General features: G+C 41.1%; 1 protein-coding gene across 5 annotated transcripts in view; it reads left to right on the forward strand.

The window, feature by feature from the left end:
- Positions 1–15,546, forward strand: part of AKAP6 (A-kinase anchoring protein 6) — a 514,317-nt gene that overhangs the window by 284,438 nt on the left and 214,333 nt on the right. For all 5 annotated transcript variants that reach the window (XM_045067871.1, XM_013047435.2, XM_045067872.1 and 2 more), the window contains one exon: positions 370–492. In XM_045067871.1, the coding sequence (XP_044923806.1) occupies positions 370–492 (123 nt within the window). The remainder of the gene's footprint in view (positions 1–369; positions 493–15,546) is intronic.

The following is a 15,546-nucleotide window of genomic DNA, read 5'->3' on the forward strand; positions in this document are numbered from 1 at the left end:
CAAAGCCGGGGAGTGTTCCTCGCAGGGCTGACCTGATTTTTTGGTAAGGGGGCACTTGTCAGACACCAGAAATGTTTTGATGATCAGAGGGCACCTTTATAAAGACACCCGACAATCCAATCCAAATTCCTCAGAAAAATATGTTCCTAGGGAAAAACTGAAAGGGAGTCATGCACAGTGTCTTTCCATTTTGATGAATTTCAAACCAGGAATAATGGAAACTCCATTCCACAGTGTGGAATTAGAATGGGAAAGCAGTGGTATCAATTTTATCCTCCGTGAGGTTTGGAATTTTTAAGACTGGCTTTAAAGTAATGATCAACTAACATGCTTTTCTTGTCCCCCCCCCTTCTCTTTTCTGTCACAAAGGGGTTTGTAAACAAGCTGGATGAATTCATTCAGTGGTTAAATGAAGCCATGGAAACCACCGAGAATTGGACACCCCCTAAAGCAGAGACGGATGGCCTTAAGCTGTACCTGGAGACACATTTGGTAGGCAAGACTGTGTTGCTTTTGCTGTTAGTAATAGAAGGATTTTAATGCAGTGCTTGTTTGTTTATGGGGAATATCAATTTTATTTATCAGAAGTCATTATATGCTAATGAAACCAAGTTTTAATGGGGTAAACTGCAGAAGCTGAAAATTTACAGGCATTTCAAGTAATATACTATGAAATTTAAATCCTCCATATTTCAAGCTATTTTTTTCAAAACTTTTTCCAGAAAGGTAAGTCATTTACTTAAAAATACCTTAGAAAATTTGCTCGACTCTTGTTCTCTAAAGCCATGATTGAAGGTTTTTCCTCTTCTGAAAAAAATAAATAAATGAAAGAGATAATTTTGATGACCATTCTAAGCTTTCTAGAATTCTTGTAAAATTAATGAACCTCTCATTATCAAGAGGGTCTACATTATCTGTTCTACACTGGGTTATTTTAATAAAATATTTAAAACGATGATCTCCATCATTTTTGCTGCTATGTGGTTTTTTCAGCATATAATTAATACAACTGTCATTACACTCGTCCCTGTGCACAGGGAAAACCATGGAGGGGAAGTAGGAAATACTTGGATGAATATGCTTCTGAATATGTTAGAAGCAAGAATTATAGACTGGGGGACATTTGATGAACCTCATGAGGTTTTTACTGAATGCTTCAAATGGCCGATATCAATTATGAAGGGGTGGAAACCAAGTAGTGGAGTGTGATAAAGCATGAAGAAAAAGCACGTTGTCCTAGGAAATGAAAATTCAGGCTTTAAGGATCTCATCTTTATTCCTTTCACCGATAGCATAAAATTGACAAAGGCAATGAACACGAATCCTTGGGTACCCAACTGTGGGGTGGATTTTCTGCCCCTCTTACACACTCAGAATTTGGATTGAGTAAACATTGTGTGGGAGTCCTATGTGTGTGCGAGTTCGCAGGGTTCCAGACGGTTCCCTATGCTGTTAAATGAGAGAATGAGAGAGCGGGAGATGGGGACGGGGTGGATGTGGGGAGAAGAGGAGACGCAGAGTGAGGGTGTGTTAGTCTTTTGGTGTTTGTGGTTTGCAGTGTGTTTTATATCACTGCAAGTAAAACAGCCTCAAAATCCTATTGCTGCATGAAAATAGCTTCGTGAATGATAAAAGGTGACAAAACTATGTGTAAGAGGATGAGTGTATTGCTTCTCTTGTTAGAGACCTGGGTTGATGGTGTGTAAAAATGCCAGTGACCCTAACCACCTCTCTTGTACATGGGTTTTTAAATATTGCCCTTGGTACTCAATTCCCTATTCAGTGGAGCCTTGATTTTTTTTTTTTTAAAGAGGGCATTTCATAATAGCAAGATAAAGATATTCAGTGCTTTATAATGTAAATTGTATTAATTAGAATGTCAACTTTTCACTGGCATTGTTCTGACAGAAATTCTAATCTGTGTTTAAACAGGAGTATATGAACTTTATTTCACATTAAGCGTGCTGTCTTAATTTCTCTTGATTTAATATTTTATGGGAAACACACATTCAGTTTTTGAGGTCCCAGAGGGCATGGGGACACATAAAGAGTGCTTTAACTCTAGGCTGTTTGCTGAACGCCAGGCTAGGAGAGTATGAACCAGGGTCTTGCTTCTCTTTGGGAGTTGAGCATCATGGCCTCCTTGTAAACAATTGTTCACTCGTCGTTCTCAAGTCTCTGTTACAGGGTTCCTTCCTTAGCATCCCTGTGTTGCCTCTACCTCATTCTAGCCCACACCCATTCACTAGAACTTTCTGTGAGAATGGAATATTCAAGGTTGCTCTGTCCAGCGTGGGAGCCACTCATCACATTCATCTGTTGAGCACTTGAAATGTGGCTAAAGCAACTGAAGAGATGAATTTTTAATTCTAATTAACTTACATTTAAATGTAAATTGCTACATGTAGCCTGTGACTACTATATTCTAGCCTTAATAAGTTGCCAAACTCTTTTTAGCTGCCCATGATGAATTGCATGTGTGTGTACCTGCCTCATAATGACAGCCTCATCCAAAATGTGGACCCCACCATCCCCTTTGCTGTGGATCTCTATGCTACATCCATAGCCAAGAGTCCTTCTTAAAATGTTGTTCCCTTAAAGAACAACCTTGTTGTTGCCTAATGATCAGCACTTTCTTGAAATGAGTTTTCTCTATTATTGTGTCTAATTATATCAGTTGGAAGAGAGATAACATAGGAATATCTTTATCTCTGCTTTGCAAAGAGTAAGGTACTCCACTCTCCAGACCAGCTCAGTGAATGTTAAGTTGTAATCACAACTCTGACTTCTGAAATTATGAAAATACTGGCTGCCAGTTAGTAGGGCATAGCGTGCGTGGATCGGCAATGATACTTCTGGACAATTCCTGTGTCCCTGCTGTGCGGCGTGCAGTGTCTGTTACTTTAGAAACAGCCTGTTGTGTAAACATCTCTCAAACAAACTGAGTTACCCTGTGTCTCTGAGGGCAATATCTACATTGTCCTCCTGATCAATACGGTCATTTATATTTTTTATTGTATTTCCTTACTATGGTGCTGAGTTAATACTAAGTTGTTCTTCTCAAAAGAAGGCAGAAGAATATCTGCCTTCCCATAAAGAAAGTATACAACTAAGCCCAGAGATTTATATCCTTGAATGCAACTTGCATAAGTCATTACTGCTCCTTACTGAGTGGGCGAGTGGTATGGACAAGATTATCCTGTATGTAGAGATAGCTATATGAGTTTCTTGAAACACCTCTGTAGATTCTGTAATTTAACACTGCATCAACAGATGTACGAAACCCACAAGCTCACTGTCTTCCCTGGTTTAACAATGGGTTAGGAGAGTTGGCACCCTACAGTGATTATTTTAAAGAAAAGCAAACATAAAAACAATAACAAAAGTTGTACATTTATATTTTGATACTTAATTCAATTATTTTCCATGATGGTAACCAAGGGTTTTTACCAACACAAATCAATTACAGCTTTACAATACCTTTATGAGATACAAAGGAGCTTTATTTTAACTGTAAGAAATACTGTGAAATTGCGATGATACATCAATGATTTTCCATGATAATTAATCATCAGCTTGCAACCCGGGTGCTCCTCTCAGAAATACAATTCCTGTCTTCCTAGAAAATGACATTCTCAGGAAAATGTCATTCTGGAAAGGTATTTTGTGAGTACCAAGCATCCCTCTTCTTTGAAAACCACTTTTAAAACAGTATTGTATGCGTATGTTCTCGGACAGATTCCCTTCTTCCTCACTTCTGTCTTTTTCTTAAACCAGCTTTATTGGGGTATAATTGGCATATGATAAGTTGTATGCATTTAAAATATGTACATCTACAAGTTTCGACAAATTGGCAAATGTGTACACCCATAAAACCGTCTTTGCAGTCAAGATAGTGAATGTAGCCATCCCCTCCAAAGGCTCCCTCATGACTCTTTTGTAATTCCTTCTTCCCTTCCCTCCTGGCCTTTCCCTGACCCTTAAGCAATCACTGATCTGCTTTCTGTTATTATGAAGACTGTTTTGTACTTTCTAGAATTTTACATGAATGGAGTCAAACACGATGTGTCCTCTGTCTGTCTCTCTCTGTCCTCTGTCTGTCTCTCTCTCTCTCATCTCCTCCTGTCCCCCTGGTTTCCTTCACTTATTTCGATGTTGGGAGTTTCAACTGCTTATTCATTTGGATTGCTGAGTAATATTCCACTGTACTAATTTAGCACAGTTTGTTTATCCTTTCGTCTGTTGGCGGACATTTAGGTTGCTTCTCTCATCCCCTTTGTTAGTGGCTAAAGAAACACAAGTCCCCAAAAGCTACATTTGACCAGATGCATCATATATAGAAGCGCCATCAGTAGTTCTGGGCAGGCTATTTAGATGTTTTCCTTTAAGAGAATTCATAATATCTTCAGAGTGAGAGTGCTTATGAGTAATGCAGCGGAGGAGGACAGCAAGGTCTCCCTCTAGAGATTTCATTCCACGTCCATATTTGCTTTTGAAAAGATAACCCTGATCTCCCAAGTAGTTCTTATGCATGCCGAACTCACCAAATGGGTACCACGTCATATAAAATCACTTGCAGGAAAACAAACGGGCTGGGTTTCTTTGTTGTTGTTGTTGTTGTTGATGATTTGTTGTTGTTGTTGCTTAATCTGTAGTCGATTAGATATTTAGTAGGAGAAAGCAGTCTAGCTGACTCCAGACAGCTGTGCAAGAGTTAGGAAGAAGAACTAAGCACAAGGGCCTGGCTTAAACTTTGGAGCTAAATTTGCATAGGTAGTACCATGTCATACTGGGCAAATATTAACCAGCCACATAGAAATAGCATTGGAGGAACAATATTCTTAGTTCAGTTTGATGAATGAGAAAACATGGGGAGAAATGGTGGTGAGGAGTTCATATATATCAAGCCCCTGTGTGTGCCAGGCAGTTACATAGGTGCTAGGAATACGTGATGAACGAGTTTGGCTTCTTTCTTCCAGGGATTTGCAATCTGAGGGAGATGACCATAGATTAAATGTAGTCATCTATAGAGCCATAAATGATAAATATAATATAATTTTGAGCAGTAAAATTCTTGTAGGATAAGCAAAGTACTGTTAGGAGCACAGAGAGAAGTTTTTATTGGTTCTTCCTGAGAATAAAGAAGGCTCAAAGAAAACATTGGATATAGACCTTGCAGTTCATATATGATTTTCTGGTTGGAGAGGGGAAGAGAGGAGATGGGAGGAAATATCATGGGTAGGTAAGGGAGGTGAGGTGAGCCATCTGGTGTGGCTGAGACCAAGTTGGGGTCTTGCAGTTGGGGCTGATGATGAAGGAGATTGAATGTCTTTTTAATGGGCTGAACATTTCTCTGGGAGCAAAGGGACTCCATGAGGTTTGATTTTACTTTAAAACAGGAGACTGACATGAATCCACTGTAAATTCCATGGGGGTAGGGTCAGTTTGACATTGATTAACTGGATGAGGTCCATGGCTTAGAGAACGAATAACTATGTGCATAATGGAGAATGGGTTTGAGTATAACATTTGAAAGATATGCTGGTACAGACAATGTTATCTGGTTTTTAAGATGGGTTTTATTTTTTCTAAAATTTGGACTCATGAATATATGGATGTTACACAAAACTCTAAAGGTAAATAAAGGAAGGGAGAAAAAAGGTAGAAAGTCAAAAGTAAGCCTCCTACCTCTGTCCCCCAGTTACCGATTCTCTTTCTCGGAAGCAACCAGTGTTCCTTGGTTTTTTATATTCTTTCAGAGTTGTTCAAGGTATTTGAAAACAAATGCATATGTGTACTTCACTTTGTTCCCTTGACTTATGTTACCAATAATTCAAAATCAGCAAATGTAGAACTGACTTTATCCTTTAAAATGGCTGCACAGTGTTCCATTTATGAATATTCCATAATTCACTTAATTCTTTATTATGTTTATTTATTATTCTTTATTCATAATTCACCGGTTCTTTATTGATGAAAACAGATTGTTTGCAGTATTTTTTAAAATTATGAACAGTGCCTCAGTGAATATCCTTGAATATTCATCATAGTGCATCATTTAAGTCTATCCTTAGAGTAAATACCTTATATGTGAAATTTCTGGGTCAAAGTTATGCACATTTACAGTTTTCATGTGTTGCCAAATTGTCCTTGGTAGTGATTGTACCATTTATACTCAGCAGGGCATGAGAATGCCTCCACTGGCCCATCCTTGCTATGAAGTAGGTTATCACACTGGTGATCTCTGTCCCTTTGATAGTTACAAATAGCGTCTCGTTGTAGTTTAGTTTGTATTTATTGTATTTTTTTTCTTTTTTCTAAGATTTTATTTATTTATTTGACAGAGAGAGATCACAAGTAGGCAGAAAGAGAGGAGGAAGCAGGCTCCCTGCCGAGCAGAGAGCCCGATGCGGGACTCGATCCCAGGACCCTGAGATCACGACCCCAGCCGAAGGCAGAGGCTTTAACCCACTGAGCCACTCAGGCGCCCCCTGTATTTCTTGTATTTTAAATGGAGTCGAGTACCTCTTCATATTTTTAGGAGTCATTTGTATTTCTTTTCTGAGAACTCTCTGCTCATATTCTTAGCCTATTTTTCCTGTTGGGTCTTTGGATTTTTGCTTCAAGATTTATGGGAGTTTTATATGTATTAAGGAAACAAGTCCCTAGTCTGTGATGTGAATAGAAAGTATGTTAAAAGGACACTATTTGGGGGGTTCTGCCCTAAAAGAACATGGATATCTCAACAGTTTGAGGAACCCAAGGCTCAACAGACATCAAGGCCAGGCTGATAAGCAGCCATCAGGTCTCTACGTGTGTCAAAAGCATGTTCGGATTCCAGTCCTGGAAGGACCAGTGTGTTCCGGGAGCTTGCTTACCTTGGCATGGGTGGAGCAAGCCTAAGATGAGGGAGGCTGTTGTTGAATGCAAGGATGAAATGATGCCATGGGCAGACTGGAGAGGATGAGGGTCGGGGTTAGATGGAAGGTAGGTAAGAACAGAGGAGAGCGTGTAGATGAGCAAGAGGGGGATGGATCAGAGTTTTCTGTTTGATGTTCTCTCTCGAATGGTCACAACCTCATTGCCAATGTCTGTTTCATCTTCCCTACTCTCCCCAAGGCTACTAATGTTCTTGACAGTAGCACAGCAAGGCCTGCCACTCCATAGCTGATGGAAATCTGACCAAGACTTGAATGTATTGAAGAATATGAAAATTGGGAGACAGCTTCTCTGGGTAGAGTAGAACTGAAGCTCTAGGGCCATCTAGGGGTGTGTGGAGCCAGGGAATGTGAACATTACAAGGAGTATTTACATGGGACAGAAGGGGCAGATGTTACAAAAGCTCAGTGACCTGGCTTGGGGGGCATGTGCTGAAGGTGAAGGAAACTTCATCTTTCATTCTTCACTGGAAAAAAAATTCAAACTGTACAAAAGAGCATAAAAATAAAAGTGAAAAGTCTTACCCTCCCTTGGATAACTTGCATAAACAGTTTGTTCTGTATCCTTTTGGACCTGTTGGTGTAAAAATGCATACATTTTAAGAATTTTTAAAATTCATATTATACATACTGTTCGATGACTTGCTTTTTGTATCTAAAGATATCTCAGACATCCTTCTGTCAGTACATGAAGATCTACTACCCATTTTACTTTTAGCAGCTCCTTAATATTTTATTGTGTGGATGAGCCACAATTTATGTAATCGTTCCCATGATGATGGCCATTTAAGCCGTGTCCTTATTTATGCTTTTGCAAATAATACAGCATTGAGCATTCAGGGTTCTTTTTTGTTGTTGTTTTGTTTTGTTTTTTTTTAACATGAGTTGAAATTCTCTTCCTTGTCCCATTAGTGGCTGTTGTTTGCAGCAGCTCAGAGACCCCATGTAATGAAAGTCTGTTGTAGTCTAGGGATGGCTTTTGCTACAGGTCTGAAAAAGCGTATAGAGTCCATGTTTATGTGCCTACAGAGGTGGAGTATGTGTGTCTGGGGTAGCTTTTAAAGCCCACCTTCGCGGTTCTTTTTAGGATCAGTGTCTGCAATTTGAGGGGGCTACCACAAGGTGGCAGAGAAGCGCCCAAATCCTGCAGACGGTGCTTATAATCTTGGTACCCTTTCTTATAACACTTGGTAACCCTGGAGGGTTTGAAAATTTGTCCTTACTGTGTCATTACCCTAAGTACTTATAAAGACAGACTGGATTAAACTGGTAATGTTCTTGGCTAACAAAATCTCCATACAGGGGCGCCTAGGTGACGCAGTGGGTTAAAGCCTCTGCCTTCGGCTCAGGTCATAATCCCAGGGTCCTGGGATCGAGCCCCACATCGGGCTCTCTGCTCAGCAGGGAGCCTGCTTTCTCCTCTCTCTCTCTGCCTGCCTCTCTGCCTACTTGTGATCTCTGTCAAATAAATAAATAAAATCTTTTTTAAAAAAAAGAAGAAAAGAAACAAAATCTCCATACAGATACTTTCATGCATTTATTGTCTACATTTAGAACTTTGTATTATATCGCATTTTTATTAAATAGCTCTCATTTGTTTCATTAAAAGCAACAACAACAATATACGTATCACAGTTTTTAGCCATACAGGAAAATTTCCCAAAAAACACTGGTTTTCTTTTGTTTTGCTTTCCTATCTCCACCTCTGCTCCATTTTTCATTGCTTCAAGTTAACAGATGATGGGCACTTCCTGGTGCCCACCTTTCCCTGGCTACCTTTCTCTGCTGAGATGATGGGCAGCACTGGCCCAAGAAGCCTGAGCTTCACAAGACCAGCAGCTGCCACCGTACAGCAGTGACTGTATTGCTCAGCTAATGGGAGACCGTCGGTTAGACTTCAAAAACCTGAGCTGCATGAGTTTGGCCGCCACTTCCCTTCGCCTTGCCTAGCAGAGCTGGTGGTGGCCTCATAGGACCTTTGAAGTTCTATTTGCTTGTTCCTCTTGCTTCCCATCAGCTTAAGGTGAAGAGCTGAGAGTTTAGTAGGGAAGCAGCATTACTTCTCTTTGGGGTATTTAAAATACTCAGCTCCCAGCCTTGAGTTACTTCCTTTGGTAGCTTGGGAATGGAAAGATCTGCCAGGCATTCCTAACCATGGAGGCATTTTGATGTTGATGTGTGGGGACGGGATGCTCATTTTGGCCATGTAAAAGTCCTGGACCGCGTTCCTTGGCTCATAGGTCTAATTCTGTCCATCTAGGAGACACAGAGTATTCCGTTTTCAGCTTAAAAGGAATCCTGAATTGTTCAAAGCCCTTGGGAATACACTTTAGCTTGTCTCAGTGTTAGGACTTGATCCCGTGTTACCCAGCAGTTCTCACGTTTTGAAAATTGTTGGTGGCTAAACATTTTACCAATTTATTATTTTGTTTATTGCTCTTTTTAGGACAGAATGGTTATTTTAAATTAGGATGCCAGGGAAACACTGCATTTATTAAACTCTTCCTACTTAGGGTAGTAATAGGCTAAGTGCTGAAGAGAAGGTTTGCAGACTGGCTTTGTACCATGAGGCTTCCAGCCCAGGCTGCATGTCCATATAGGAGCCTATATGGACAGAAGCCAGTGCGTGACCTAGCTCACCTGAGCCAGGGTGCCGTCCCCTTCCGCTGCTCTTCCAGTGTACACCCATGTACAGATCCTCCTTATCTACTGGGTTACATAGGATTTTGGAATCTTGAAGCAGTGCACTCAATATAAGTAATATTAAGGTGAGAGTTTCAGGCTTGAAACAGATCTGACACAGAAAAGAACTGTTACAGTTGCTGAAGATGGTTGTGAAGAGCAAACAAACATATTGTAGGTGAGGATATTTTGTTCATTTGGAAGGAATCGTGAGCATTTTCCTTGGAGACCTGAGAAGTATATGTGGTATGCGAAGCTCAAGTGTCCTTAGAGAGGTTGGGTTTCTCCCCAGCCACCCAGACTGTCACTTGCTTGAGGGGATAGCTTGTGTGTCTTTTTTGCTGTCTCCTCTGACACCCAGCCTTGCATGTGCATAATAGGTACTAAAAATATCTGCTAGATGAATGAATGAACATTTGTAAGAGCAGTGTTACAACCATTACAAGCAGCAAATTGTAACTAGTATTGTAAATCAGCAAACAATAACTGCAAATGTCTGTGAGTTCAATTATTTCCTCTACTATTTCCAAACCAAAATGGACTCTGGTCACAGAGCTTTCTGGGTTGTCTGGTATATTTGTGACAAGAGAAATGCCTATAGAAGGAAAAAATTGGAATGTTCTCTCCTGTTTTCAGGATGTAATTCATTCCCTTTGGTAGAAAACCCAAGGAGAATAAAAATGTTAACTCAGATATTAGAAAGCTTTAAAAAAAATTCCACAGGTTAATGTTGCTCTTTCAAAATACGAAGACGATATGACTAGACAGGATGTTAATGATTTGACATTACAAGATTTATTAAATTTATTTTTAAGGCAGTTTGGTTCCCCCTCTCAAATGCATGAAGCATGTGGGAGTTGGAATAGATCTGCCCCAGGCTGCCAAACAAATTTTTAATGGAAGTGGAGTCCTTCAGGGATTGTCCTAAATCCACATAATATTCTTAAATCTTGGTGTTTGCACTGGGGCCTGTATATTAGCAGATGTACATGTGAATAATACACTTCTATCCATCCATCACCTCAGTGACTCCTCATCTGTAGGGGCTGCTGCACATCAATTATTCCACCGCGGGGGGCAGAGTGATATTTGGGCCAGCACTGACCTCTTTTTCAATCAGAGCCTCAGAGCAGTGTGTTCTGGAAGTCAAACAGTCCCTTTAGACAGAACCTCTGTTTGTGAATCCATTTGGTCTAATGTGGCCATGCCGGGAAGTCAGTGTGATTACCTGTGCCCGGTGTGGAGGTGGCATCCAGAAAAGCAAATGAAAATGTGGTCACTAGGAGGCGCTGTCAGCATCTAGGGTCTCTCCCACCATCTGATTCTTGCATGAGGGATTAGCAAGTCGATCAGCAAGGAATGTCAACCTTAGTAAAATACACTTGGCTTTCCACACACAGCAAAATGCAACTGTTTATTTGAAAGAAATTGGGATTTGTTTGAAGAACTGACCTTCCCTTCAAATTCTGGGAGATGTTTTTATTATCTGAGGTTTCAGGAAGAAAGTCTCCTCAGGGGGAATAAGGACTTTTTGTCTTTCTATCTTATTGCCTCTTCCTCCTTCTGCATCTCCTCCTCCTCCTCTTTCTTCTTTTAAAGTAAAGTTTTTATGATGCTTCTTTTTTTGATCATAAACTTGTAACTTCTTTTTCAAGAGTTTTGTAGTGCTTTCAAATTTTTTAAGCTTCTGATATTATACCTGGAGGTGTGTTGCGTATTGTCATAACTGATAAATCAGTGTCAAATGTAGCCACTTCATGGCGTTGGGGAGATATACAATTGTGGTGGCGGCTGACCATTTATTTAATTATGTGGTAAATACCATATGATGAGAGGGTAAAGTTAAATTGATGATTTGGGCTATCTCAGCCAGGGTACAGTTTACATGGCAATTACACTGGGATCATCTAAGTGTAATTGGCAAGTAATTTTGTAAGCGAAGGAACATGACAGCTCATTTACATGGTGTTCACTGAGTAAAATTTGGGGACATTTATCAACCACTTCCAAGCGAAGAGTGACTGCACCAACATCTCCCAAAGTGCCATGTGCAGTTTGAAAGCTCCATGGAAGACTTTTGGTATGAATCTTTATTTATTCTGTGTGCCCGGCACTGTTTGAGGCACTGTGGATTCAAAAACGAGTGAGAAGAAACTCCAGGAACTCATGGCTGGGAAAAACATACATCACCAGTTAGTTATCCAGCATGGTAGCAAGTAGCGGTTTGAGCTCTGCACATGTCCTGGGGATACTTAGGACAATGTGCAAACTGGGAGGATAGAAGAAAGTCGGGGAAAACTTGCTAGAGAGGTCGACCCCTGAAATGAATCTTAAAAAATGAGCAGGCCTTAGCCAGGGGAAGGGGGGGGGGTGCTGTCCATACCAGTTCTTACCAGAGGTGCCAGCAAGAGCAGAATCTCAGAGGTGTGAGATGGCTGGTGTAAGCTGGAAACTTGATGCATTTCAGGAGCATTTCAAGCAGACATGGGACCTGAGAAGCAGACTTGGTTGGGACTGGAGAGGGCTCTGTAGGTCATAAGGCTGGACCTTATCCTACAATGAAGGAGCATCTTTTTTGGAGTTGTTTTGGAGGCAGGCCATTCTGTGTAATGAAATGGTTTTTCTTGAACTATTATGAGAGGCCGGACTGTGTTCTACTGGTGATCTCCTGAAGTAATCACAGCAATCTCCTGAAGTAGGCACTAACATTTCTCCCTTTTTACAGTTGAACAAACTGAGTAACCAGAGGTTCCCTACAGTGACACAGTGGGTGGGTGATGGAGGAGTTGAGATTTGAACCCAGGCCAACCAGCTCCAGAGACCAGGCTGTCACCAGCATCCCCATGCTGTGATGGCCTCCTTGACACAATTGATTGCAGTTAAGATGCACACCCTCCACCCCTCATTAGACGGTGAGCTCTGAGAGGTCAGGGGCTATTTACCTTTTTCATTGCCACATCCCATGTACTTAGGACAATGCCTGCACCTTCACAGGCAGGCCACAAATAAGGAGTAAATGTGGTTTTGAGGGGCCATGACCAAAGGCCGTTGAAGTCAACCTGGCAAGAGATGATGATGAGGGCCTGACTCAAAGGCAGTGTTAATCAATATGGAAGAGTTGAGGTTGGAGAAATTAATTGGCAGGGCTTGATGATTGATTGGACGTCTAGATTTTGTTGGCATATTCTCACAATGTTTCTGATTTCCAACTCCCACACTGCAGAGATGACTTGGCAAAAGAATCTGAAGCAGAGGAAGGCTCGTGCTGCTTTGCACAGAGCTCTTAAATTCCTGAGAAGAAATGTTGCGGACTCGGGATGAGGAGTTAGAAGAAACTTCCCTGGAGATAGTTAAAAATAGAATGAACACATCTGCCCAGGATGGTTGAGGGACGGAGCTGCCCTGGGGTAGATGAATGGTTAGATGGCCTTTGGGATTCTTCCCCCTTTGAAAATTTTCTAGTTTAGAATAAATAAAAAGCCTCCCAAGCCACCTATCCTGAACCGTCTGGCTGAAAGATAAAATCAGTGCGTCCAGGGACTGGAAAATATTGAGTCCAAATGCCTGGACTGTAGATAAGGAAACAGAAGCCCAGAAGGGTTAGATGCTTTGCCCAAGAGCACACACTTGAGGCAGAAGGAAGCCCCAAATCATTGGCCTCTCTGTCCAGGCAGCCTTGGCCCCATCTCAGATGGCAGCATCTATGTTTGGGCGCCCCCTGTGGGCAGACCTGTGCTGGGTGGTGACACTGGAGAAAGACCGTGTGGTCTGTGCACCTGCAGAGTTCAGAGAGCCTCAACGGGAAGTGCTTGTTGTCGCCTGAAGTTACTGTAAAGTACCATTTCCCACAGACCATGTTTGGAAAAGAGAAAAAATGAATTTAAAAGTCGTAATGATTTTTTCTTTGGTCCTACTTATTTCCGGGTGCTGCTTCAGTGCTTTACAATCATTATCTCTAATTCTCGCAATAACCTAGAAGTCAGTATTATTTTCATCTTCTGTTGTAGAAAGCCGAAGCACAGAGAACCCCTTCCGTGAGACCAGGCTACATTAACTCCAGGTCCTACCCTGCACAAATGATGTTAACATTTCGTTGTGTTTCCCCTCAGACTTCTGTTTTCATGCACTGGGACTATTCATTTGTATAGCTCTACTGCCGTCACAGACACCATTCTGAATCTTCATTTTTTTGAGCTTGTAATACATTCTGTGTATTTTTCATGTGATTTCACAATCTTAACTTGAATGGCTGTGTAATAACTTGTCCGGTTTTTAGGAGGTTCTTAAAGAACTGTTTTACTCATAAAAATCTTTCAATTCTTGACACATACAGCATTTACGAGGTATCTTTTGTATTTTGAGGACCACATGATCATCCTCTGTTGTTGGCATTGGGGAGAGGAGAAGAGGAGCTTCCAGCTACAACCCAGGGGATCGGGGCTTTCTTCCTCACCAAGAGTCCCTGTGGGAACACAGGATGGTGTAGGCATGGCACAGAGGGGACCCCGGGTGGAGATGGCCTAAGGCAGGTAGCAGGTGACTTTTTAAGCCTCTGCTTTTCTGATTGAACACACATTCTTCCTCCTGCCCTTGTTTAAAAAAAAAAAAAAAAAAAAAGCAAGTTTTCATTTTCTTAGGGTAGTAAAAATCTTTTGTGTGAAGAAAAAGTGTCATCAAGTGCCTTATTCATCAGCATATATACCATCTCTTTAAAATGACAGTGGGAGTAAAAGTTCATCAGTTCAATATGTCTTTCACATTGGGAGACTCCTGACTAATAACCTCTGGTATTTATCATCAGAACAGCCAAGGAACTAAATTCTGGCACACGCTGCTCTCACACACTGAGAAAAACTTTAAAAAGACAGAAGATTTTCTCCATTTTTTTTCTACTTTCATTCATTTAGAAGAAAAGCATACCTTTTTTTAATTAAAATTGTGAGCATGCAGAAACATCTGGCCTGTATTACCATAGCAGCCTCCTTAATGGCCTGCTTGTCTCCAGTCTGCCCTTTTAAAATCAACTCTGCACAACAACCAGAGAGAGCTTTCTAGAACAGAGAACTGCGCCCATCCGTTTCCAGTGTTCTGACATCTTCTTCCCTGACTCTTTCATGGCCCTTGGAGTTAATGACCACATATCACAGCTTCCGCCTCTCCTGCTAATACCCTGCCCCGGCCACACCTACCTGCCTTCGGCTTCCTACTTCCTGCTACAATAAATGCTGTCTCCAGGCCTGCATACAAATTAGTCCTTTCTCCACTAGCTCTCTGCAAGGCTCTGCAGAACCTGGCACCCAGCTTGGGATCCCACAGCCCCTATCCAGCACCTGCCACACTTGTACAGAATACCGCCCACACTCTTGGTTTTACTTGGCCAGCGTGATACTTTAATTTAAAAAAAAAAAAAATCTCATTGGGTAGGGCATATGTCTATTCATTTTGCTTAAGGTCCTTCCATTCTCTCTTAGACACCAAACCCTGATTCCACATTTATGCTATGCTGAGTCCTATGATACTACTGGCTTTTTTTTTTTTAAATCTCTTTCACCCAAAAAACTATATGCTTCATGGGCCCAGATTATATATTGTGTATTGTTATCTTTTGTATCTCTAAGCCTGGCAAAGACTTCCCAGTAAATATCTACTAATTCATGTGCTTAAAAAAACTGAAATTGTTCAGGAAAGACTCAATAACTTGTTTCCGGCCTCTTTGATTGTTCACCAACATCTCAATACTCATGGACATCAATGGACCTGGCAGACAGTAACAGTATTTCATTGCACGATTGAAAGTCTGTGTTCATGAGACAATGCTGCTAAGGCTGAGCCACTTTCGATCTTTAAGCCTCTGAATGTGAGTATGGTCTTTCCCACGATTTTCTGTGCCAGGTGATCCAAATCTTATGAGTCCTCATGAGCAATG

This window comes from Mustela putorius, unplaced genomic scaffold, assembly GCF_011764305.1.
Source record: "Mustela putorius furo isolate JIRA1106 unplaced genomic scaffold, ASM1176430v1.1 tig00003898_pilon_pilon_pilon, whole genome shotgun sequence".
Lineage (NCBI taxonomy): Eukaryota > Metazoa > Chordata > Mammalia > Carnivora > Mustelidae > Mustela > Mustela putorius.